The following is a 23,587-nucleotide window of genomic DNA, read 5'->3' as shown; positions in this document are numbered from 1 at the left end:
AGTAGTTCCTGGGATGAGTTGCAGGGATGGCAGTTAGAGACCAGATTTTTAAGCTCAGAGAACAGTGGCTTTTAAAATCATGTCTGGGTGGCATTTGAAATATTTGCTGATAATTCATACAGAATCCTCCAGGAGAGTTCTGGAGATCTGGGCTAGAGTCCAAAATTTTAAATTCTTTTCATTTGTAAAAGTTAACTTCACAAATTTTGGTGTATACTCTCATACTTTCAGATCACATCCATAAAGGGGAAGATACTTTTATCTAGTGGCTGACTTGGAAATATTTCTGAAAGTTGCTTTTATTAAGTTATCTGCCTTTCATTTATACCCTAGTGCATTGGTTTTCTGTGGCTGCTGTAACAAATGATCACAAATGCATTGTATTTAAAAAGTGCAGAAATACATCCTCTAGCAGTTTTGGAGACTGGAACTGTGAGATTCATGTGAAGACGGGGCTGCATTCTCTCTGAAAAGTCAAAGGAGCATCTGCTCCTTGCCTCTTTCAGCTATGGGGGTTGCCATACTGGCTCATGACTGCATCACTCCACCGTCCTTGTTCCCTTTTCTTTGGCCCTCTCTTCTGCTCCTTTAAATTGCCCTCAGCCGCCTTCTTGTAAAGATATTTCCGATTCCATTTAGAGCCCACCCACAGACTTTTCCCATCACAAACCCTTTAAATTTGATCTAAAGATTTTTTTTTTGCCATATAAGGAAATATTCAGAGGTTTTAAGAATTAGGACATAGGAATCTTTGGGTGGCATGTTATTCAGCCTCCGCAGCAGGCATCACCGCGCTGTGTGTATCCATGTGGGTGGGCCCTATGGTACTTTTTCCCACTTTACCCCAGCTATCAGTCTAAGGGGAAGTGGACAGCCTGCTGGGACAGTATTAGTCCACAAACCCTGATGTCTTGGCTAAACTAGATAATTTATCTCTAGCTATGTGAAGGGTTAGCAACCCACACCATGTGTGTGTTAGGGGGTAGAAGGAGAGAGAGAATAGTCCAAAGATCAAGGCTGGGTGTCTTCTTCAGGCCCTCTCCATCTTATTTACTGAATATGGAGCTCACTGATTCAGCTGGACCAGAGAATAACAGGAATCTTTCTCACAGTTACTGGAGTTATAGATGCATGCTGCCATTCATGGCATTTAAAAAAAAAATATACATGCTAAGGATATTAACTGGGGTCCCGCATGTTTGCATGGCATGCATGTTGCTGGAGAATTTCTCTCCATCTCCCTCCACGCTCCGCCAGTCCCAGAGCCCACTTATAAAATAAACACACCGACTCTTATATTATTTAAACTGCTTGGTCATTAGCTCAGGCCTACCATTGTCTAGCTCTTACTCTTATACTAAGCCCATTTCTGTTAATCTATACGTTGCCACGTGTTCCATGGCTTTACCTGTTGCCTCTACATGATGCTCCCTGAAAGGCAGCTGGTGTCCCCTTTTCTCTGCCTTCCTCTCCTTTTCCTCTCTCCTCTCTGCTAGTCCCGCCTATACTTCCTGCCTGGCTACTGGCCAATCAGTGTTTTATTTATACAGAGCGATATCCACACAGCACATGCACTTTATTAACTGAGCCATCTTCCCAGGTCCAGGGGTTATTTGGTTGAGCTGTGCCTGCACCTCCAGTTTTTCTCCACTCACATGGCCAGTATGTTTGGTTATAAGTGGACAGAGAGTACAGGTCATTTTAGCAAGCTTGTCCTCACTGACAAAGGTACTTGAAGCATGTGTCCTAGCAACAGTGGCTCTTCTGTGAAGCTTATCTTTTAAGAATAGAATCTTCCAGTGCTCTGCATTATTTGAATCCATCTAAAAGAAGCACAAGGCTTTTTAACCTTTCCCCATAATCCTTAATTTAGGGCAGGAACATACAGGGCTGTCAAGTTTAGGATTAGCAAGAAAGGAAGCAATTAGTTGATAGTAAATGTAAGTAGAAACCTGGGGGTGATGATAGCTAGAACGGTCCTAGATCCAACCCAGTCCCCAAAACAAACAACAGTAGAAGAGGAAGAATGCTGTTTCAGAGTTAGATTTGTGAGAAATGTCTGCAGGGTGTTAGATTTCACCTTCCTCATCCTATGTAAGGCAGGGCTTGCTCCTTTCAGCTCTGAAATTCCATTGTGGTAATTCTCTCCTATCAGAAAGGAGGAGGAAATAGGAACCTTGACAAATGCCTCTTAGAGAAGATGGCAGGAGGCTGAGGATGATGGCGAGCGGAGTCAGGCAGCGGTGGTGAATATCCAGTGGCATTAGTTTGTTCTGTTGCTTAACTCCTTTCTTCTGGTAGTGCGGAAAGGGTCATAAACAGATTCCCAATATTGCTGAGCCCAGGAACTAGCCTATAGTCACTGGACCTGGACTGCCCTCTCCTAACAGACAGGCCAGTACTGCTCGGGAATGGCCTGGTCCAGAACCTCATTGTCTAGGAAATGGACAGTAAACCAGAAAATAGGTAACTAAATTACAATGAGAATGTTGTCTTGGGACTTTAACAGCTAGAACTGAGAGAAAAAGTCCTTTTTTTCCTCACTAGAAACACAATGGGTGTGGATGTGCACAGAGGACCATTGTTATGGAGGAGAGAAATAATCATTGGGGATGTTTGGTGTAGAAAGAGGAGGGAAAGAAAGAAAAGATAGAGGAGTTTTAATTTCCACATCTCTGAGGCTAGTTCTGTCCATTTATAATTTGGCTACATAACCCTTTTATAATTTGGCTACATAAACTAATAGCTCACCCTTGCCTTTAAAGTACCCTTTGGGTATTTGACATTGAAGCTAAGGGAACTCTTGAGTTAGGAACTCTTGAGTGATATAGCTCAGATGATCAGGTGCCTGCCTAACATGCAAAATACCCTGAATTGAATCCAGAATTCCACATTAACAGGGCAGGTGGGTGATAAATGCCTCTTTTTCCCAGCACACAAGAGGTAGAGTAGAGACGGGAAGTAGAGAAGTTCAAGATCATTCTCAGCTATAAAGTAAGGTGGAGATCAACTTGAGCTACAGGAGACCTGCCTCAAAGAAGCGAAGGAAATCTTAGTTCTTACATGTCATGTCAGTGTGGATTGGCAGAGAGTTACCTGGTTTTGCTTTTCATGTGCAACAGAAAGACAATAAAAGAAGTTGATAGAATAGATTGGGTATCCCTTGTCTGAAGTGCTTGGCTGCAAAAATGTTTCAGACTTTTGCCTTGGAGTATTTGCATATAAAATTTGCATAATCAGTGTTTGCATATCTTACATATTATCTTGGGAAGGAACCCAATCTGAGTAGGAAATTCAATGGGGAGGGGGTAGACATTATATGCACTATCTGAAGGCAAGCTTACACAGGATTTATAATAGTTTTGTTCATAATTTTTTTTTACCATTTTGAGACAAAGTCTCACTGTAGAGCTCAGGTTGACCCCAAAATTGTTATAAGTCCAGGCTTATCTCAACTTATGATCTGCCTGTTTCAGCCTCCCTTGTGCTAGGCTTACAGGTGTGCACTACCTCACCTAGTTTAAAACAAAATTTCATGATGTGGAATTTTCCATTTGTTGGCATTGTGTTAGGGTTTTAAACCTTTACGTTTGGAGCTATTATCGTTTATTGGGGGCAGGGTGTTTTATTAAAGAGCTACATTGGTTACGTTTCTTGTCACTTTGACAAAATCTATAGTTTCAATGTATGTCTACTAAATTTGGAAGCACTTTGATAAGAAAGGAATTTGCTATGGGAATACGGTCTTTTTGCTGACATGTACACACTCAACCTTCTGAAGCCTACCTTCCCTCATCTGGTGAGTGGTTGAGTGGCATCTGACCCTCCTTTTCTGTCACAGAGTAGATAGTCTTTGCTGAACATTCAAACCCTAAGAGATTCAAGACTTTATTAGGAAAAAGTTTTAGCATCGTTAAGTTTTATTATTATTTTTTGTATGATTTTCTGCCATGGCTTTGCATCTTAGAAATGCACTTGTCTTTTCTTTATTTTTATCTTATTCTAAATTAAAGTATTTTTCTGGGTAGATGCTGTAGATGAGCAAATTGATCACAAGGGCTTTATATGGAATACTGGTTCTGGGAGGGCCGGGAAGGCTGTCTTAGCTGATATGATTGTCTCTGTTTCACCAAGCCCTTGGGAAGCTTTCTGTCTCATTCTTCATCACTGTACATATATATTGAGGTAGCACTCACTGAACTGTAGGGAGAGTTATGACCTTAGAATAATAGTGTAGGAACTCTTAAACTATCCCAGATATATTTCCATATCTGGCTTAAGGCTTCTTGCATGTGTCTCTTTAGGTAGCATAAGAGCAATCACATTTGTTCCATCATTGAAGAGTTGGACTACCCTTTAAGTCCATATTAATGAAGTTGTCAGAGCATATTTTAAATGAACGAAATAGAATGCCCTGCTTGAGTTCAATCATAGCCTAATTCTACTGTACCAAGACACAATGTACAGTACTGTGTGCTATTTATGAAAGGCAGTTTTTGCTTAGTGCATGTTTCTTTGTTTCATAAAATGCTCATTTGCCTCCCCTGTGAGTTTTTCAGCTTCTAGAGACCAGTCAGTTAAGATATTCTGACTGTTAAGGCATGAGGAAGTTGCTCAACATTTACTGAAGCCTTTGACTTTGCTCCTTTACTGAATTCAGCATATGGAACAGAATAAAAACATTAATTTGATCTTATTTCCTCTGTTTACAGGCCCTGTACAACTCAATCAAGAATGAGAAGCTTGAATGGGCAGTGTGAGTATGCTAAATAGCAGCTTTTTAATAATGCGATTTTTTTCTTACTACCTTTCTTTATTTCTTGAAGCTGCTGTTAGAGAGTTAAGTTTGCATAGCCAGTTCTTATTTTATGTCCGTTGTCTTTCCTGCTGATAGGAAACCTGAGTACGCTCTGAGAACTGTTACTGTTGGTGGTGGTAGTGTTTGTTAGAGTTCTGCTTTAACCTGTGAGCAAGTACTCACTTTATTGTGAGTCTTTGAAAATGGCATCCGAAAAGAAAATCTTTTGGCAAAATTGTGTTTATACCAAAACCTAAAATACATGGTGTGTGCACCATCTACTTACTTGAATTCTCCTCTTGCTGTCATCGAAGATCAAGGGAAGCCAATCTTGTTTCTTATGACACTAGTGTGCTGTGACATGTGTCCATATTAATGAAAAGAGAGAAAAGAGTCTATGGGTAGATAAGTTTGAGAAATGACTAAGTAAAGCCAGTCATTTGTTTTAAACTTCAAATTTAGAACATTACGTATTATTAATAATCTCTATATCTATTAAATATGTTTAACAGTCTCTAAAAGAAAAAAAATAAAATTCCTGAATCTGCTTGACAGTAAAATGTACTGTTTCGGGGTATATGCTTTAGGAAATACTGTTTAGATAAACTATACTTAACTTTATATAAACAAATAATACTTTCTTGTAAATTTTCACTAATATACAATTAAAAAATTTTTAATAATTATTAAGTTTGCTATTGAGATGGCTTAGCTGGAGAGAGAGTACCAACTTCTACAAGTTGTCCTCTGAGCTCCACGTGTACCATGACAGGCCAGTGCCCATGCCTCCTCCCCCAGGGCACCCCCCGGCCCCCAACATACACAGTGAGTTTTTAAAATCAGTACCACTTGAATTATTCCATTAATTACCAGACCATATATTGCTGTTGTAAGTGACTCCGTTTGGGAATTTAGTATTTGCAAGTGTAATCACTTGTATTCTGTTTATACATGATGAACCTCACTTAAAAGCAATATATCATTTCAAGGAGTTCTTGTAACATTCTCAACAGCCATGATTAAGAGCACTTGCTGTTCCTGCAGAGAACAGAGTTCAGCTCCCAGCACTCACATGGTAGTTCACAACCGTAGCTCCAGTTCCAGGAAATCCTACACCCTTTTCTGACCTCCGGGGCACCAGGCATCCTACTTAGGAAATCACATTGCCGAGTTAGATCTGAGTTTCCTCTGCAGGAGACCACGTTGGTGTCAGTGATTGTGTCCGCGTGACTTTGGAGGACCCGGAAGTATAGATTGCCCTTCAGTTTACACTTAGCACTGTAGTTGGGAAAGCTCGGGTTCTGCTTATCTTCTCTCCTATTCCTCTCTTTTGTATCCCTCATCGTATGCTTGGGTGTATACCACTGTGTTTTATAAAGAACAGAAGTAAGGCACTGTGGCCATTAATTATATTTTCACCTCCTTCTATAAAACAGAGAAGTTGGGTAGAATCGTCACACATCCCTTTCCAGGTCTGGTATCCTGTTTTTGAATTTTACTTTACATCAGCATCTCCTAGGCCCATTTCCTGTGTAAAGAACAGTGTTGTGTAGAGTGGGCTATGAACAAAGGGAAGGCAATGGGAGTGGAAGAAGTTGTGTGGAGAAAGTCAAGGCGTCTGTCCTGGTGTGCTTTCTGTCGCTGTGATAAAACACCACAGGCACTATGAATTTGAGTTGGAAAGGTTTGTTTCAGGTTACAGTCTATAGTACTGCTGAACAGCTACTGAAACTAGTGTTTGTAGAACACATTCAGAAAGCAGTTCTCTACCTCAGCTTTATGGGATCCACTGGATCACACTCTTTTTTCCTTAATAAATCTGTTGCCCTGCATGTACATTTGCACCACAGTGCCCTAGCTCTCTTTATACCTCTCTCTGACTCGTTTTCCACTTCTTAGCCATGTCTGTTGGTACTGCCCTAAGTTCAACCCTGCAGATTGTCCTCTATGATCGTTGTTCTCATTCATTCCTTAAACTTTATCTGCCAACTCTATACAAAGGCTCCCTCAATAGAAATGAGAGGGAAGAGGGATTCTAGGAGCAAGGGGCATCAAGATCATGATGAGGAAATCTACAGAGACAACCAAACCAAGCTAGTGGGAACTCATGAACTTTAAACCACAGCTGTGGAGCATGCATGAGACTGGACTAGGCCCTCTGCATAATCAAGAAAGCTGTGTAGCTTGATCTGCTTAAGGGCCCCCCTGACAGTGGGATCAGGATCTATCCCTGGCGCATGAACTGGCTTTTTAGATCCCATTACCTATGGTGGAACACCTTGCACAGCCTTGATGCAGGGAGGAGGGGCTTGGTCCTGCCTCAGCTGAATGTATCAGACTTTGTTGACTCTTCATGGGAGGCCTTACCATTTCGGGAATGGGGGGGGGGCTGGGGAGGGAGCGGGAGAGGGATGAGAGGGGGATCTGTGGATGGCATGTAAAATGAATAAAAAACGTCTTAATTAAAAAGAAACAGATATGATATGCAGTGCTGCCCGCTTTCCTAAGTTTCAGTTACCTTTCCATTGTGCTGCAGGGCTTTAGGCCAGCGCTTGCGTGCACCATCTCCTTCTGGCTTTTACAGTATATTCATCACTGTTATGGACACTAGTAATTTCCTGCTCACCTGGGTTTTGGCTTCTGTATCACCTTCAACTTCATCCACAACTTCCCTAGGCCTGGCTTTCAGCAGGGTCCTCCCATTCCCATGCTGCTGCCGCCACTCAGGCGTATTGAAACGTGTGTTCTGTGTGCCCCCTAAACAAATGTGTGTGTGTGTGTGTGTGTGTGTGTGTGTGTGTGTGTGTGTGTGTGTGTCTTGTTGCTTTCTTCTACATTAACTGACTGAAGCATCCATATGCTGTAAAGCTTCAAATAGGCCCTACACATTCTGTCTGAGACGTAGTTTATCACACACTGTTGTCTTCACACAGTCCTCCTTTCAACTAAGCACAGTTACTAGTGCTTGGCCCATGGCTTTTTTACTTTCCCTCCATTCTCTTTGTGGAACCTTAACCCCCAAATCCATTACAGCTCAGCTTATATGACACCCGTCTCTTCAAGTCTGTCCTGGCCTTGCCAACTAGAAATGATCTCCATTTTACATTATCTTATAGCACTGTGAGTTGATACTCCCCAGTATAGCTACTGGCAATAAAATTTCATTAGTCTCCAGGTTCCTTGAGGAAAGATACATGTCTGATTTCTCCCTGTATTTCCTCCTTTTCTTACCAGAATGCCTGCATGTTGTGAAGATTCCATAAAAGGCTATCAGAAAGGTTGATTGTGTAGATCAGTGGGAGAGCTTGCGTTTGTCATGTTCAAAACACCAAGCTCAATCCCTAGCACCAGGAGGAAGAAATAAGAAGGGAAAAACCAAAAGCAGTGCTATAGAAAGAATTTGAATTATATACAAGGAACTGTGATGCATGAATCCTAATTGGTCTTAATAAAAACCTGGAGCCAGATATTGGGTAAATGCTGAAAGATCAGAGGAAACAAGCCACTCTAGACACATCTCACCTTACCAACTCCTGTCTCCACAGATCCTCAGACTGAATGCCCCTGAGTCCTCAGCCAAAGGAGGCTGAGTTGCTCTCTCCTCCCACCTTATATGCCTTTCTCTGCCCAACTATATCATTTCCTGTGTCAACCTTCCTAGTGCTGACATTAAAGGCGTGTGACTCCCAAATACTTGAGTTTAAGGTGTGTGCCACCACTGCCTGGCTCTGTTTCTTTTTTAGACTGGATTAATCTCATATAGTCCAGGGTGGCTTTGAACTCAGAGAGATCCAAATGGATCTCTGCCTCCCCAGTGCTAGGATTAAAGGTGTGTGCCACCAGTGCCTGCTCTGTGTGGCTGGCTCTGTCCTCTGATCTTCGGGCAAATTTTGTTAGAATATAAAGAAAATATTACCACATTTCCCCTTTTATGTCTAAAATAATAAAAGAAGGTTTATAATTAATATAAGAAAAACTATATACAATAAGTACAATAACTGTATATAATACATACAGTCAAGAATTACATTAATAATGTCTAGCCCATTAACGATTGACAAATTCAGAGAAAATACTCCATCATTTACCCTATTTTTGTCAGTCCAAAGTGTCATACCTAAATCGCTTTCTATCTAACTTGTATTATCAACCAAAAACTATCTTTTGATGTCTTTCACACTTATACACTTTACACATCTTTAGTAAGTTTCTTTTCTGAATTTTTTAACAAGGAAAACTATAACTTTAAATATATAGTCTTCAATTCCTTCAGAGACCCGAGAAGGAAATAATATTAACTGAGTAAGCAGGAAGTGCAAACAAGTGACTTCCAAAAAAAATGTGAGAAATGACAGAAACATCTGTCTGCCTGGACAGTCACCCAAGGTTAGGGCATCTATCTTTGGCCTATAGGCCTAGCGTATCTGACAGACTTTTCTGTGAAGCAGGATATTCTGAAAGGCTGTCCCGCCCTGGCTTGGCAAAGTTCAACAGTGCTTTCTTTTTGTCCTGCTTGTCCAATTTGGACAGCCTGCTATCAGCACTAGAGGCAAGAGAATCACATTCTTGAAAGGTGATCCTGCATGTGTATAATTCAGAATATAACTAAAAGATGTTATAGATGCGCTCAGAACATAAAGGAAAGATGCTGTTGATGCAGAATTTGTAAGATAATGTACATTTAAGTATGAATTCTTTTGATGTTGATTTTAGAGCCTTAGAGGAAACAAACATATAGAATTATGGACTGCTATAGTAACTAAAGGGGTCTCAGCTGTTAAATACAGCTTTTCTCTAACAGTGTTTTGTGGAGCCCTAGAATTACTAACATATCTGAGGGATCACTCTCCTTGGGAATATGAGTGAGGGAAAAGGCACATGGCAACCAAGTAACAAAAAGTACTTCCATTATGAACTTTTTAAAATGTGACTAAACTTTCACTAAATGTTTTTCTTTTTTGTATATGCATTTACAAAGTTTAGGGGAGTTGCTCTAGCATAGAGCCTTCTTTCTCTGTGTGAGGAAAACTGAAATCAGGCCTCATTCATTTGTAGGTCCAAAGACATTCAGCTGGTACCATGGCAAAGCCAGGGTTTGTTTCCTCTGATGTCAGGCCTGGCTTATCTATGGGTACATAGTCTTATGACAGTCCTTATGGGAGGGCAGAAATAATGTCTGAATGTTTTTATGTCAGCCTTTGGTACAGTGCAGGTTAAGAGAGTTTTACATAGGTGTATACGCCCATCAGATGCTCACAGAATTACTGGTATTGCCAGGCAGCTAGAAAGTGAAGACCAACCACTCATCTGCTCCATTCGGTATGTTCTTCTTCTGGGTCTGGCCAAGTGTAGAGCACAAGACACAGATGTGACTGTGGAGCAAGTCTGTTCCTAATAAGAACAAAGTGTGAAGGGAGGAGCGCCCACTACAAGAATGAAAGTCTAAAAATTGTGGGGAAGTCGGCACAGAGTGAATCTGGCTACTGGAAGAACTCAGCCACCTCATACAGAAAATTACGTTTCTTTGTCTCCGTTCCTTTGCTCAGTTGCTCATTAGTCATAAAGCGTCTATCTGTTGAACTGCTTTGTTCTGTGAAGCTTTCTGGGAATTCAAAAAACAAAAGTCTGTATACCACTGTGGCATTTTCCTGAGCTTTAAGGCAATTCAGAGTTCAAGTTTACAAAAATCAAAGTAGGGAGTAGGACAGAGATAAGATGGCATTTATAACTAGTTCTAGCCTGGTTTAGAATACACCCACATGGAGATCTCCAGAGAATACAACTAACATGTGGCAAAAAAAAAAAAACAAAACAAAAAAAACAAAAACAAAACAAAACCAAAACAAAACAAAAACAAAAACAATAGTGTTCAGAAGAAAAAATAATGAGTTTAATGCTTTAACATCTAAGATTGTTGATATAACTATATGACAGCTATATTTAGGAATTACAAGGAGTCTTCCTTAAAATGTATGTACTGATGGATGGACCTGGTCTCACTCTAATGAAGTCACAGTGTAACCCATTTTCAGTACTGAACTCCCGGGTTATACTTCTGTTCTCACTGCTTTGCTCTTGCTCCTCATTTTAAGTCTGAATAAACATTTTATAGCTGCACCATCAAATAATCTTTGCTACTTCCTATTACCCTACCAACTCATTTGTGATGAGACCACAAAAAAAAAACCTTTGCCGTCTTTTCTTCCAAATCAACCCATTTCTTGTCTGCCCTCAAACAGCCCATTACCCTGGCTTGCTAGGTGGTGTAGTGGCGCATTGGCTCTTTGTGTCCATTTTCATGGATTAGGCTACCCGTGCACATTTGAAAATATGGCTTCAAAGACCAACAATTAGACCTCTCCTTCTTTCTTGTGAACTTAAGAGTGGCTGTTCTTTCTGGTACCATTGTTGCTCAGAGAATAATTACTGACACCAGAAAATAGAAAAAAACTTTTAAGACTTCTTTCCACTTCTTTACTACTAGGTCTAATTGTATGTGTGTGTGTGTGTGTGTGTGTGTGTGTGTGTGTGAATGCATGTGTGTGTTTGATGTTTGAGAGCTTGCATGAGTGGGGTGTGTGTGTGTGTGTGTGTGTGTGTGTGTGTGTGTGTGTGTGTGAATGCATGTGTGTGTTTGATGTTTGAGAGCTTGCATGAGTGGGGTGTGTGTGTGTGTGTGTGTGTGTGTGTGTGTGTGTGTGTGTGTGATATGTCTATACCCGTGCATAAACATGCTCAGAGAAGGGGTATGGCCGGCCTTGTCTTTAAACCTTTTCTGAGAGTTAGAGAGGAAGCTTGAGGGATGGAGAGGACATGAAGCAGCTTGCCGCCTGTCCTTGTGGCTGAGCACTCTAATTCTGTTTCTCACCTAAGGCTGTGATCTGAACTTGATTACTACTCCCATTTTTCTTTGTGATCTCTTAGAGTCTTTTTCCAAGAAATGAATCCTTACAGCTCCTTTAGTCTTGTTTTTTTTTATTATTTCTTTTTCATATTTTACATAACTGAGTATTGATTCTAATTTTCAGTAATAATACAAAATAATTAAAATGTAATCTCAGTTGCTCTGTGGGAAATAGCCATCCTCGAAGAACAAATCATTTTGTTCTGCCCAAGACACGTTTCTTTTATAATGCAGACTGAGTTAGATGTGTCATCTCTACTTATGAAGATGATTTCTTTCATTTAAGGTTTTCTTTCAATCGTTTTTTTCCATGTTCTTCTTATGGGCTTTCCCACCTCCCCCCCATCAGGATCCTCTAGTAATAAAAATTGAAATTCCTTTATCTGCCTTTGGATTTTAAAGTGGTGCTCTAGGACTGAAGAGGTAGTTCAGAGGTTGAGAGCACTGACTGATCTTCCAGAGGACCCAGGTTCAATTCCCAGCACCCACACAGCAGCTCACAAATATCTGTAACACCAAGATCTGACATCTTCACACAGACATGCATGCAGGCAGAACACCAATGCACATAAAATAAAAATAAATAAATTATTTTTAAAAGTAGTATTCTAAAGAAAAGTATGCTTAGCCTCGTTAAAAATTTATTGTTGTTGTTATTATTATTATTATTAACCAGAATCTCATGTAGCCCAGCTGGTCTTTACCTGCTTTTGTAGCTGAGTATAACCCTAAACTTCTGATCATCCTGGAGTGCTGTGATTGGAGACATGTTCCACCACACTCAGTTTCAGATAGTGCTGAAGATCAAATCCAGGGCGTCATTCATGCTAGGCAAACACTCTACCAACTGAGCAACATCTCCAGCTCTTGCTCAGAATGTTTTTACACTGAGATAAAGTTATTTCCATGAAAAAGATAAATCACAGTAGTTTCTTCTTTGTGTCATTGCTTTTGGGAGGGGGGAGGGGGCTTATGTTCATATTCCTACCATGGTAGATACTGCATTATGTGTCACTGTTGGTAAATTAATAGTTCTAACACTAATATTATCACCAGAGCTTTAGTGGATTGAAGATAGTGTTTACATACAGGAGGAATATGAGCAGAGTACAGTGGCATACATGTGTGGAAATGTCATGAAGAATCACATTATTTTGTACACTTGAGAAGATTAGTTGAATGTAAAATTAACAGATGGCACAGTAATTAAAAACTGGCATTTAACTTAAGATTTTGGACTGAAGAAAACAGATCATCTGGAATTTTGTTATCTAGAATTAATCCTGAGCATCAGTTGGTCTTCAGTGTTTAAAAAATGCAAAGCTTTGGGGCAGATAATTAGAGAAGAATTTCTAAGGCAACAATATAAAATGTCATTTTATTATCCTAGATCAGAGTTCACACTTAACATTTACATAGAAGTGGGGTTTTTTTCCTCTCTCAGTGAAAATGATGCCTTTTTCAAATGTATATAATTCAGGCATAAACGAATCTGGAGTAATTTGCCACCAAATTCTTCACTTTCAAATGGTAAATTCAGGAGGGAAAGGGAAGAAAGACAGGGTATGTGTTTCATGTGTAAATGCTTTCTCTGAGTGATTGGATGGAGATGGATCATTGGGGACTTTAAGGGTTCCATTGTGAAGACAGTTTTAGCATAGTTAAGCTGGCCTTGAAAGAGAAGCTCCCTTCACTTCACATCTTAAGTGGGGAGCATGGAAAGTCACCTGCTTGGCCAGTAGATGGAATGTGACTACAAAAGCAGTTTTAGAGTCACTGAGGCAGGAAAGATGCTGGGGGCTGGGTTGTGAGGAAGTGTTTTTCCATATGCTGGCCACTTAGGATTTGATGACATCTATAGCATTTGCGAAGCTTTTGGTATTTAGAAAAGCATAATGTGAAAAGAAATACAATAAGCGTGATTTCTACGTGACCCACAGTATGCATACAATGATTAATGCCCTGAACATGTTAAACAATATTTGTTTGGGTTTTATCATTTATCTATAGCTACATCTTAATATGCACACTTAGATGTCTTTTCAAAAAGTGAGAAAAAATTGCCATATTAATAAAATTTGCCATATCAGTAAGGCTAAAGGAAGTTATTTGCCTATTAAAAATTCCTAGTATGTTTTTTGGAAGTCTCTTACGGGTTTTGACCTCAATGTATTTCTGAAACCTTTTTCTTTAAAGAAGCATATAAAGGCCTCCAGTTATAATGTTCTTAGTTTAGAAAGCTACACTACAATTGTTAAAAATGGATTTTATTTAGACAGTGAAGTTATGAGCCCCCATCTTCTCCACATCTGGCAGCATTCTTACTGATATTAAAGGACACCCCACAGAGCTCAACACTTTTAGATAAAAGCACAGCCATGCTTTCACAATTTTAAATAAATAAATCTTTAAAAAAAAAATGCAATGTGTTTCATACTTGCAGCAATGTTTTGAAGTTTATCTGCATGCTTTGTTTTTATTTTTGGTAAGTGATGAGGGCAGATCCATTTTAAACTCCTCCTGCCTTATGGCATAATAATGTAAAACAATAGAGAACCCATGATAAGTCATCACTGCTTTAGTAAGTTCATGCCTTAATTTCCCAACTATCATCTGGTTCAATACATCTCAGTACCCAAATAACCATTTACTCTTGTATTGAACCACATTTACCTGTTGTTTTGAAGTGTTTGGTTGATTATTTTATAAATTCATCTAAATATAATTCCATAGTTTTCTTTAACAATGAACTATAAGGTCTAACAACTGCTATAATCCATTACCCGATTTCTACCACCCCTAAAAGAATCCTCATGCTGAAAAGCCAACTTATTTCATGTGAACTCTTCCCTCCTTTTATGACTATACCGTGGTCTGTACACAACTGTGCTGGGCCATGTATTTCATTTAAAAGATGCTCCTTCTCATGTGCTATGCATCCCTCTCAGTATTCTCATCAGTATGAGACTACCCAGCAACTTTAGTGCTTGATTTGATTTTGATATCGATTAAGTTAGCACTGAGTATGCCGTGAGGAACATATCCAGGCGTTTCCTTCATGGAGGAGAGCTGAGGTTTAGCTTCCTGTTGTGTTCCACATGCATTCCTGTAGGTGAGATGATACCCCAGTTAGGGATATCCTCTTGTAGTCCTGTAAATTCTGCCTTCTGTCTGGATCTTGGTCTAGCTTGTAGAGCAGTTCTGAGATGAAGCTCAGAAGTTACGGTGATCACAGCTATGACTTGAGATTTAAAGCCGGGTTTGGTACCCCATTTCTTTCTTTAATGTTTCTGCTAGAGGAGTACATACACAGAGCAAAGTCCTGAAGCTGTTGAGTTTTGCTCAAGCCTACCTGATAGAGGGAAAGAAAAATGTGCACTTCAATCCCAAAATAATCCCTGCCCATCCTATAGGAATAATGTGTAAAAATTGAACCTGGCACAAGAACCTGGCACTTCATAAGCAAAGACTCACTAACAACCTGAGATCAAATCCTGAAATTCTAGAAGACTCCCAAAATACACACTTTATTAGTGCATTACTCTAGCTTATTTAATGTACTTACTTTTGCCCATAACACATTTCTAGATATAAGGAAAATATAAAGAGCATACAAAAATCAGAAAACACAATTTGAAGAGGCAGAAGCAGCATCAGAATCAGAGTCAGATATTGCAAGAAAGTTAGATTTGTCAGAGCCAGAACTTAAAACAATTCTGGTTAAGATACTAAGAACTGCAATGGATGAAGTAAACAGCATGTGTGAACAGATGGGAGATATTAGCAAAGAGATGGGAGTTCTAAGGGGAAAAAAGTGAAACTATATATTAACAGACTTGGTGGGGTGTTTGGGCCCATTAATAACATGGACCTGTGTCAGAAAAGATTGTAAACTTGAGGCTATATCAAAAGAAATTTCTGAATCTCCAAGGGGGTGGGGTCCAAGATTTAGAAAAAGAACAGAATACCTGAGAACCCAACAGCTACAGAAGGTGTAACATCCTGAGAGCATGTGGAAAAGAAACAAGAGAGAAGGGAAAAGAGATAATGAACCAGTAATGACTGAGAATTTCCCGACAATGTCAAATGGCAAGCCACAGATAGCTCAGAAAACATGAGGTAGAATAAATTTAGGGAATGAGGGAGAACCCAACATTTTGGCATCTCCTTTCAACCTACAAAGCAAACCTATTGTTAGCGCAAGGAAACTCGTTTTAAATGTAACTACACATAGAAGCTAAAGTAGCAGGATGGAGTAAAACCGACTGTGATAACTGATCCTGAGGAAGAGGACAGAAGTAGCTGTATCAGTTCAGCTGAGAAGACTTAAGAGCAAGAAAACTTCCAGGAAGGAAGAAGGTGTTTGATGATAATAATAAAGGAGTCTGTTCTCCAGAAAGCCTTGATAGACCTTAATGTGTGCATCTAACAAATGTCCCCGTTGGTGAGTCAAGAGCTGATAGGTTCCAAACCTTACACATGAATTGACTGATCCAGCAGGCTAAAAGTCAAAGTGCAACATTGTTCAGTTCTCCTGCACCATCAATTAATATCAGATATAATTGATATCTGTTAGTAAATTCTTATAGTAACAGCAGAGTTCATAATAGTCTCAAGGACATGTGGAATATTAACCAAAGTTGGTCACACTCTCAGCCACAATGAAATACACCTTAACAATTTTTAATAGGAAAGCTTAAAATATTTTCCCTCAGACTAGAATGGACTTAAATTAGAAATGAACAACTAAATTGTAAAATCCCCTAAAATGTAGAGACTAAACAACGTGCTTTTAAATAGCCCATGAGTGCAATTACTCTGAAGAGAAATTAAAATGGTTCTAATCTAAAGGAAAATAAAGATGCATCTTATTATAATGTGTGTTGTAGTGAAAATATACTTAATCACTTAGCGACTTATGTATAGATAAAGGCGTTTCAAATCAGTGATTGAACTTCCCACATTAGGAAATTAGGGGGGAAAGATCAGGTAAAGCCAAAAGTAAATAGAAAAGACAAAGAAATTAGTGCATAAATTAATGAAATTGAGAACAGTAATTAAGAGAGTTCACTAAAAGCTAATTCTTTGAAAGATAAATAAAATAGATGAGATCTAGCCAGTGTTAACTAAATTAAAATTATTAATTTTAGATATGAAAGAGGAAAGATAACTTCAAATCATATGACACTTAAAGGATTGTAAAGAGATATTATAAACAGCTCTATGCCCACAGATTTGATGAGAACAAATTTTTTTTAAAGATTTATTTATTATGTATATAATGTTCTGCCATCATATATGCCTGCAGGCCAGAAGAGGGCACCAGATATCATTATAGATGGCTGTGAGCCACCATGTGGTTACTGGGAATTGAACTCAGGACCTCTGGAAGAACAGCCAGTGCTCTTAACCTCTGAGCCATCCATCTCTCCAGCTCTGGGAACAAATTCTTTAATGGCACCACATCTAGATGGTATTACTGGTAAATCCTGCCAAAAATTTTCCCAGTTATTTATAATCTCTCCAAGAATGTAGAAGTAAACAGGAACACCAATACACATTCTTACATCCTGCAAGTGTTGTAACCACCAAACTGGATAAAATCATTAAAGCACAGACCACTGTATCATGAGCACAAAGTCAGAACCTTCAATATTCACAGATCACATAAAACGATGCAGTTAGTCTTGGGATGAGAAACTTAAAGTTTACCTGTTTCAGCACAGAAAAGGAGGGAAATAAAACCATTTCATCTCACCACTGCTCTTCAGTGTCATAGTGGGAGCCCTACCTAATGCACTATAAGAAGCAAAAGGATAGGTAGACAGGTCTAGAAAACAAAGAACTGCTTGTAAGAATCGATGGAGACAATTTGGCATCTGTTCAAAATGAGTAAATATAGCCCCAAAGTGTAGCACTTAGGAATAATGTGAATACGGGTAGAAGACAGTTGTTCATATTTCTGTCATCCATGTTGATAAGAAGTGTGGAGATGTTGTGGAAGAAAAGATGAGTCTCCAGCAGAAGATCCAGGATAGTTCTGGTAGTATTGCTACAAATAGCGTTTCTGTCGCAGCCACCACAGACCATGTAGTCCATGCATAGGATCCAAAGACAGCGGCCACCAGATGACGCCAGCCTGCATCTGGGAGCAGGTTGAATTTGTGCCCCTAGAGCCTGACAAGGCCATTCACTAACCTTTACAACACTAGTAGTACTTGGTTTTCAGAATAGAATGTTTTAGAACCTTTATTCTTGGTATTCTGTTAAAAAGTACTCTGTTTCTGTACTTACAGTTTTCCTACTTGAGTATATTTTAGTTTTTAATACTCAAGTATCAGAATCTATAACCCCCTCTAACAATCCTGTCCAAAAGAGGATAACGTGTCATTAAAATGTCAAATAGTAAATTATAAAAGTATGAGAACTAATTGAAATTTTTGAGGTGTTTTTATTGATATTTATCCAGAATATTGTGCTAATATATGATCATTATAGGTCTAATTACTTTTGCACTGAGTTTTTAGAAATTATACCAAAATTGCATTCATAAAAATGTGCTGTAATAAAATTTATTTGCCGCTCTCTTTTTTTTCCTCTCAAAGTGTCTTATCCTCTCTTCTTCTTGTAATGATGTGATCTGTGGTTCACCCCACAGTTGGTCACAGGTAACTAACTGTAACCACAGAGGAAGGACCATTCATGTCTCTTTTGAGAAATATGAGTCCCTGTATACATTGGACCTTCTCAGATGATTTGCAAATACTGTTGACATATTCCAAGAGCTATTTATTCACATTTGTAGTCCTTTGCTGTGTTGTTGGATTGAATCCTCTTTGCCTGGTTTTGCTCTTGCTACCCATGCTTTTGGAGTCCTACCTAAGAAATCACTGGCCAGACTGGTGTTGTGAACTTTGCCTTGTGTAGGTCTTATTGTGCTTAAGTCCTTCATCCATTTGAGTTGACTGAGTGCTTTTTTTTTCCTTCTTCTTATATAAGTTTCATCCTTTACAAGATAACAGGCAAGTGCCCCAATACCTTTTTTTAAAGAGACTATTCTTTAGTGTGAGTTCTTGAAGATCAAAATCAACTGACTACAAATACTTAGATATACTTCTAGCTTTCCATCCGATTCCATTGGTTGCTAGGTCTGTCTGATTTTATTACTAGTTTTGATTTCATTACTGTCTGGCTTTATTATAATACCATTATATTTTATAGTTGGACTATAGCCATGTTCATGGATTTGGCAAACCATATATTGAAAATTTTTAAAGAACTGTGTACTAGAATGTATTTATCTTTTATTTTTGTCATTGTTCTCACTAAACATTCCATAATAACACAGCATGTACATTGTATTATTGGATGTGTAGCTTATGTGCAAATACAACCTCATTTTATGTAAAAGCCTTGAGTACCCATGAGAAATCTTGAATCCAATTTTCCACAGATACTAAGGGAGCACTATTTGTAAGTGAGGGCATATGATGCCCACTGTTTCTTCTTTTTGTTCTGTATTTCTTACAGTTCAGAGTGTTTTCTGGTTCCACAAGGATTTTAGGCTTTTACTATGTATTTTTCTGTGAAATATCATTGGAATATTCCTTAAGAGATTACTTTGGCTCTGTAGCTTTCTTTAGGTAATACAATCATTTTAATCAATTAATCTGCCCAGTCAATGAACAGGCAATCTCTTATTATTTATTTGTATATCCTTCCATTCCTTTCATCAGTGTTTTTTAATTTACAGTGGACACATTTTATTTTCTTGTTAGAAACAGGCCTGTTATTTTTATTTTGGAGGAAGATGGGATTCTTTGTAAATGGGATTGTTTACAATGTTTACTACTTTTTTTTTATTTCATAGAAACTTAATTTTTGTATGTTTACTTTCTAAGGTACAATTCTGCTGAATTTGAAAGTTATAAGTTGGGTTTATTGTGTTGATTTTTAGTTTGTTTTGTTTTGTGGTGTTATGTCCTTAGAATTTTCTTTTATAAAATCACACCATCATCAGAAAGACACACTTGTTCTACTTATTTTCCTGTATGAATACCTTTTATTTCATTAGCCTAGTTGCCCCAGCTAGGACTTCCTAGCACCATGTTAAAATGGTGAGTGTTGACATCTTGTTCTTCATCTTCTTTAAAGACTTCCATCTTTCCCCTTCTGATTATAACATTTGCTTTGAGCTAAATGATCTGTCTGAAAGATAGAAATTGCCCTTCTAATCTATGAAAGATTTATAGTCCTGTTCTTCTATAGTAAATTTATGATGTTATTTAAAAACACACTCTTTAGTATAAAAATGGAAACATAGACACGAGATAATGCCTTTTCTTATGTGAGTAAATAAGCTGAGTATATCTGTACAATTACAGTGCCCCATAATAATAAATGCAAAACTAGTGGTTGATCTGGAGTATGGAGAATGTTGAGTGTATTTTGCAAATGTTTGCCAATTATTAATCATTCTGGAAAAGGCAAAATTGTAGGCAAAAAAGATAGATCAGTTGCCAAGGATTGGACCCAGTTTTAAAGAGGGCTGTAGATATTCATACGACCACACTAAAGAAGCACGTCAAACAAAGGAAGCAATTCACCATAATAATAATTGTCAGTGGGAGATCCATTTATGAATGCTAATGTAAGGCAAAGACAAACAAAAAGCAGGATATTAGCTAAGAAACCATCTCTACTAAAATACTTACAAAAAATAGAGTAACTTTGTATAGATCGCTGAGAGACACTGCTTTAACTCATCATGGTTAGTTAATATCTGAAGAACTGAAAGGGGTACATGCCCTAAATTGTATTCTCCCCACTCTGAGCTCCAACCTCAGTTTACTGGGACAACACGAGACAAATCCAAACTGAAAATAATTTTCAGGATAACTGACCAGGATTCTTCAAAGTGTGAAGGTCATAAAGGGCCAGGAAAGGTACGGGATTGTTACATCCAGAACAGAATACGGAGGTACGACAGGGGTGACGATGGCTAAATCTATTATGGGATCCAGGACATGAACCTGGGACAGAAAAGTAGATTCATGAAAAAAGCTGGTGAAACCTGAAAAAAGGTCTCCTTAATCCATAGTATTTTCCTAATGTTAATTTTTTTCATTTAGAAAATGTCACTGTGGTTATATAAGATGCTAGCTAGCAGGAGAAGCTGGACATATGGAAACTCGATGTACTGTCTTTGCAAGTCTAAAATTATTTCAAAATAAATGTAAAATTATGAATGCTTAAGAGTTCCAATTTTAACTTCATTTATCTCTCAGTTCCTTACAAGATACCATTAGAGAACAAAGGCCGCTTTTCTCCATCCTTCCCATAAACTACTTTTGAAAGAAATTTTTTATTTATTTAAAATATTTGGGGGTGCTAAGTTTGGATAAAAGTTTAGTAAAAGAGTCCGGTCAGCATTTAATAAAGAAACAGGGCAGATGATCGGAATGAGACAGACCTGCTGTACTGTTTAGTTTTCCAGCTCCTGTGGAAAACTAAAACTAAAGCAGCAGATCCTGTGAGTAGCTTTCTTCTGCTGATTTCCTTTCTTTATTGACTGAATATTGGCCATCTGATCTGTTGACCTCTTCATAGTTGGGGTGTGCCACGATCTCAGATTTAGAGTTTCTGTGCTCGAAAACAAGGCAAGGCACTTAGGAGTTTCTCAGTAGCTGGTGGGCTGACCCATGCCTCTGTGATAGTTGGGAAAGTAGCACCTCTTGAGACACCAAGGAACTATGGAAACACTGCCCTCCCACGCACTTGCAGCTTTATCTGGAGTTTGGATGCTAACAGTGAGCCTGCTTGCTTGGTAGACAAAGCGGAGTTCTGTTCTCTGGGCTCCATCTATAGGTATCTATGGTCCTCTCTACACCTGTTCTTCTGCCAGGGTCAGTATAAGCGTGCAGCTTAGAGTCCCAACCAGAACCCCCACTGTCTGAAAGAAGATGACCAAGAAGCCATCATGGCAGAAGAAAGCAGAGCTCTGAAGATTCTCCAGTCATATCTTCATTATCTCTTAATTACTAAATCTGTAGCTTTGGGGATTTATTTGGACTGACTGAGTCTGTTCCTTTATCTGCAATTAAAAATGCTAATATTGGTCTTACATAATTGTTGTGATCACTATTACTTGGCACATAGGAGGCCGTTATTATAGTGCTTTTATTTAATTAAAAGTCAAAATAATGCATTTTTTAAATTTTTAATTTATTTCTTTTATTGAAAATAGATTTTTTTCTCATAATATATCCTGAATATGGTTCCCCCTCCTTTGACTCCTCAAGTTACTCGCTACTTCTCCTCGCATCCAAATCTACCCCCTTTCTTTCTCTACCTAGAAAATGAACAGGCTTATTCTAAGGGTTAGTAATAAAATAAAACAAAACAAAATAAGATAAAACAAAAACTAACATTGGAATTGAACAAAACAAACAGAAGGAAAAGATCCCAAGAGAATGCACAAGAAACAGAGACCTACTTGTTTACATACTCAGGAATCCCGTAAAAACACTAAGCTGGAAACCATAATATATACACAAAGTACCTTATAGGGTAAAAAGAAAGAAGAAAAAAATATGTAAGATAAAATAAAACTAAAAAAATAAGATAAAATAATAATAAAAGAAAAGCCCTGAAATAAGTATGAAACAAGAAACCTCCAAAGATTCTGTTGAGTTCATTTTCTGTTGACCATCTACTGCTGGGATGCAGCTTACCCTGAAGAGTGATTTGTTTCCCCAGTAAGACTCCCTTGCAAGAAACTAAATTTTCATTTGTATGTGGTTATCAGTCAGAAATTGTTTCTGGGTTAGGGATAGGGGCGTGTGTCTACTTCTCCTTTCAGCTCTTAGGACCCCATCTGGTGCAGACCCATGCAGGCCCTATGCCTCAGTCTCTGAGTTCATATGACCATCTATTCTATTGATTTTAGGGGGCCTTGTTTTATTGATGTCCTCTGTCCCCTCTAGCTCTTATATTCTTTCTACTTCTTCTTCCACTGGATTCACTGAGCCCTGAGGAGAGGGATTTGATAGAGACATCCCTTTTAGGGCTGAGTGTTCCAAGGTCTCTCATTCTCTGCATAATGTCTGGCTATGGGTCTCTTTATTTGTTCCCATCTGCTTCTATAATGATGACTGAGCAAGACACTGATCTATGAGTATAATAATGTTGTTAGGAGTCATTTTATTGCACTTTTTAAAAAATATATAAGAACAGTAGTATTTGATATTACCCTAGGTCGCTGGGCTATATAGTCCCAAGTTCTTGGTCACCCAGAGTCAGGTGTGGGTTCCATCTCAGGGAGTGTGCCTTCAGTCAGATCAGATATTGGCTGGTTATTCCTACAAGCTTTATGCTACCATTGCACCAGCATACCTTGCAGGCAGAAGAACATCATTGTAGAATAAAGGGTTTGTGACTTGGTTGGTGTGTATATTTCTCCTTTGGTAGCCTCCAGAGTTCCTGCCTGTACCAGAGATGCTGTTCCTCTGTGTCAGGAACAACTCTTCTCTGTGTTCAGTGAGTTGTGTATGTGTTGTTCCAAGCAATGTGGCCTTGCTTCCAGTTTGTGGAAAGCAAGCTATAGTTTTTGCAACAGGCTGCTTTGGTTGGGGTTTCCCATAGGACCCCTTTAACCAACAAGTCAATTAGATGTAACCCAGTCCTGGTTTTGGAAGCTTCTTTTGGTGACAAGAGATGGCCAGCTGGGGCCATCTGTCTCCCCCAATATTTGATGATTTCATTTAGATTGCCTTCATATATGTATATATTTTAGGAAGCTGCTACTGTGTTAGGCTTCCATACTACCCCTCAATATTTCTCCCTTCTTTCCCCGCCCCCCCCGTCACCTCTCCAATGCTACATTT

General features: G+C 38.7%; 1 protein-coding gene across 8 annotated transcripts in view; it reads left to right on the top strand.

The window, feature by feature from the left end:
* The window catches only part of Psd3 (pleckstrin and Sec7 domain containing 3), a 383,054-nt gene that overhangs the window by 280,054 nt on the left and 79,413 nt on the right, over nt 1-23,587 (top strand). For all 8 annotated transcript variants that reach the window (XM_059244224.1, XM_059244226.1, XM_059244225.1 and 5 more), the window contains one exon: nt 4,713-4,756. In XM_059244224.1, the coding sequence (XP_059100207.1) occupies nt 4,713-4,756 (44 nt within the window). The remainder of the gene's footprint in view (nt 1-4,712; nt 4,757-23,587) is intronic.

This window comes from Peromyscus eremicus, chromosome 17, assembly GCF_949786415.1.
Source record: "Peromyscus eremicus chromosome 17, PerEre_H2_v1, whole genome shotgun sequence".
In the NCBI taxonomy this organism is placed as follows: Eukaryota; Metazoa; Chordata; class Mammalia; order Rodentia; family Cricetidae; genus Peromyscus; species Peromyscus eremicus.
This window is presented reverse-complemented; position numbering and strand designations above follow the sequence as displayed.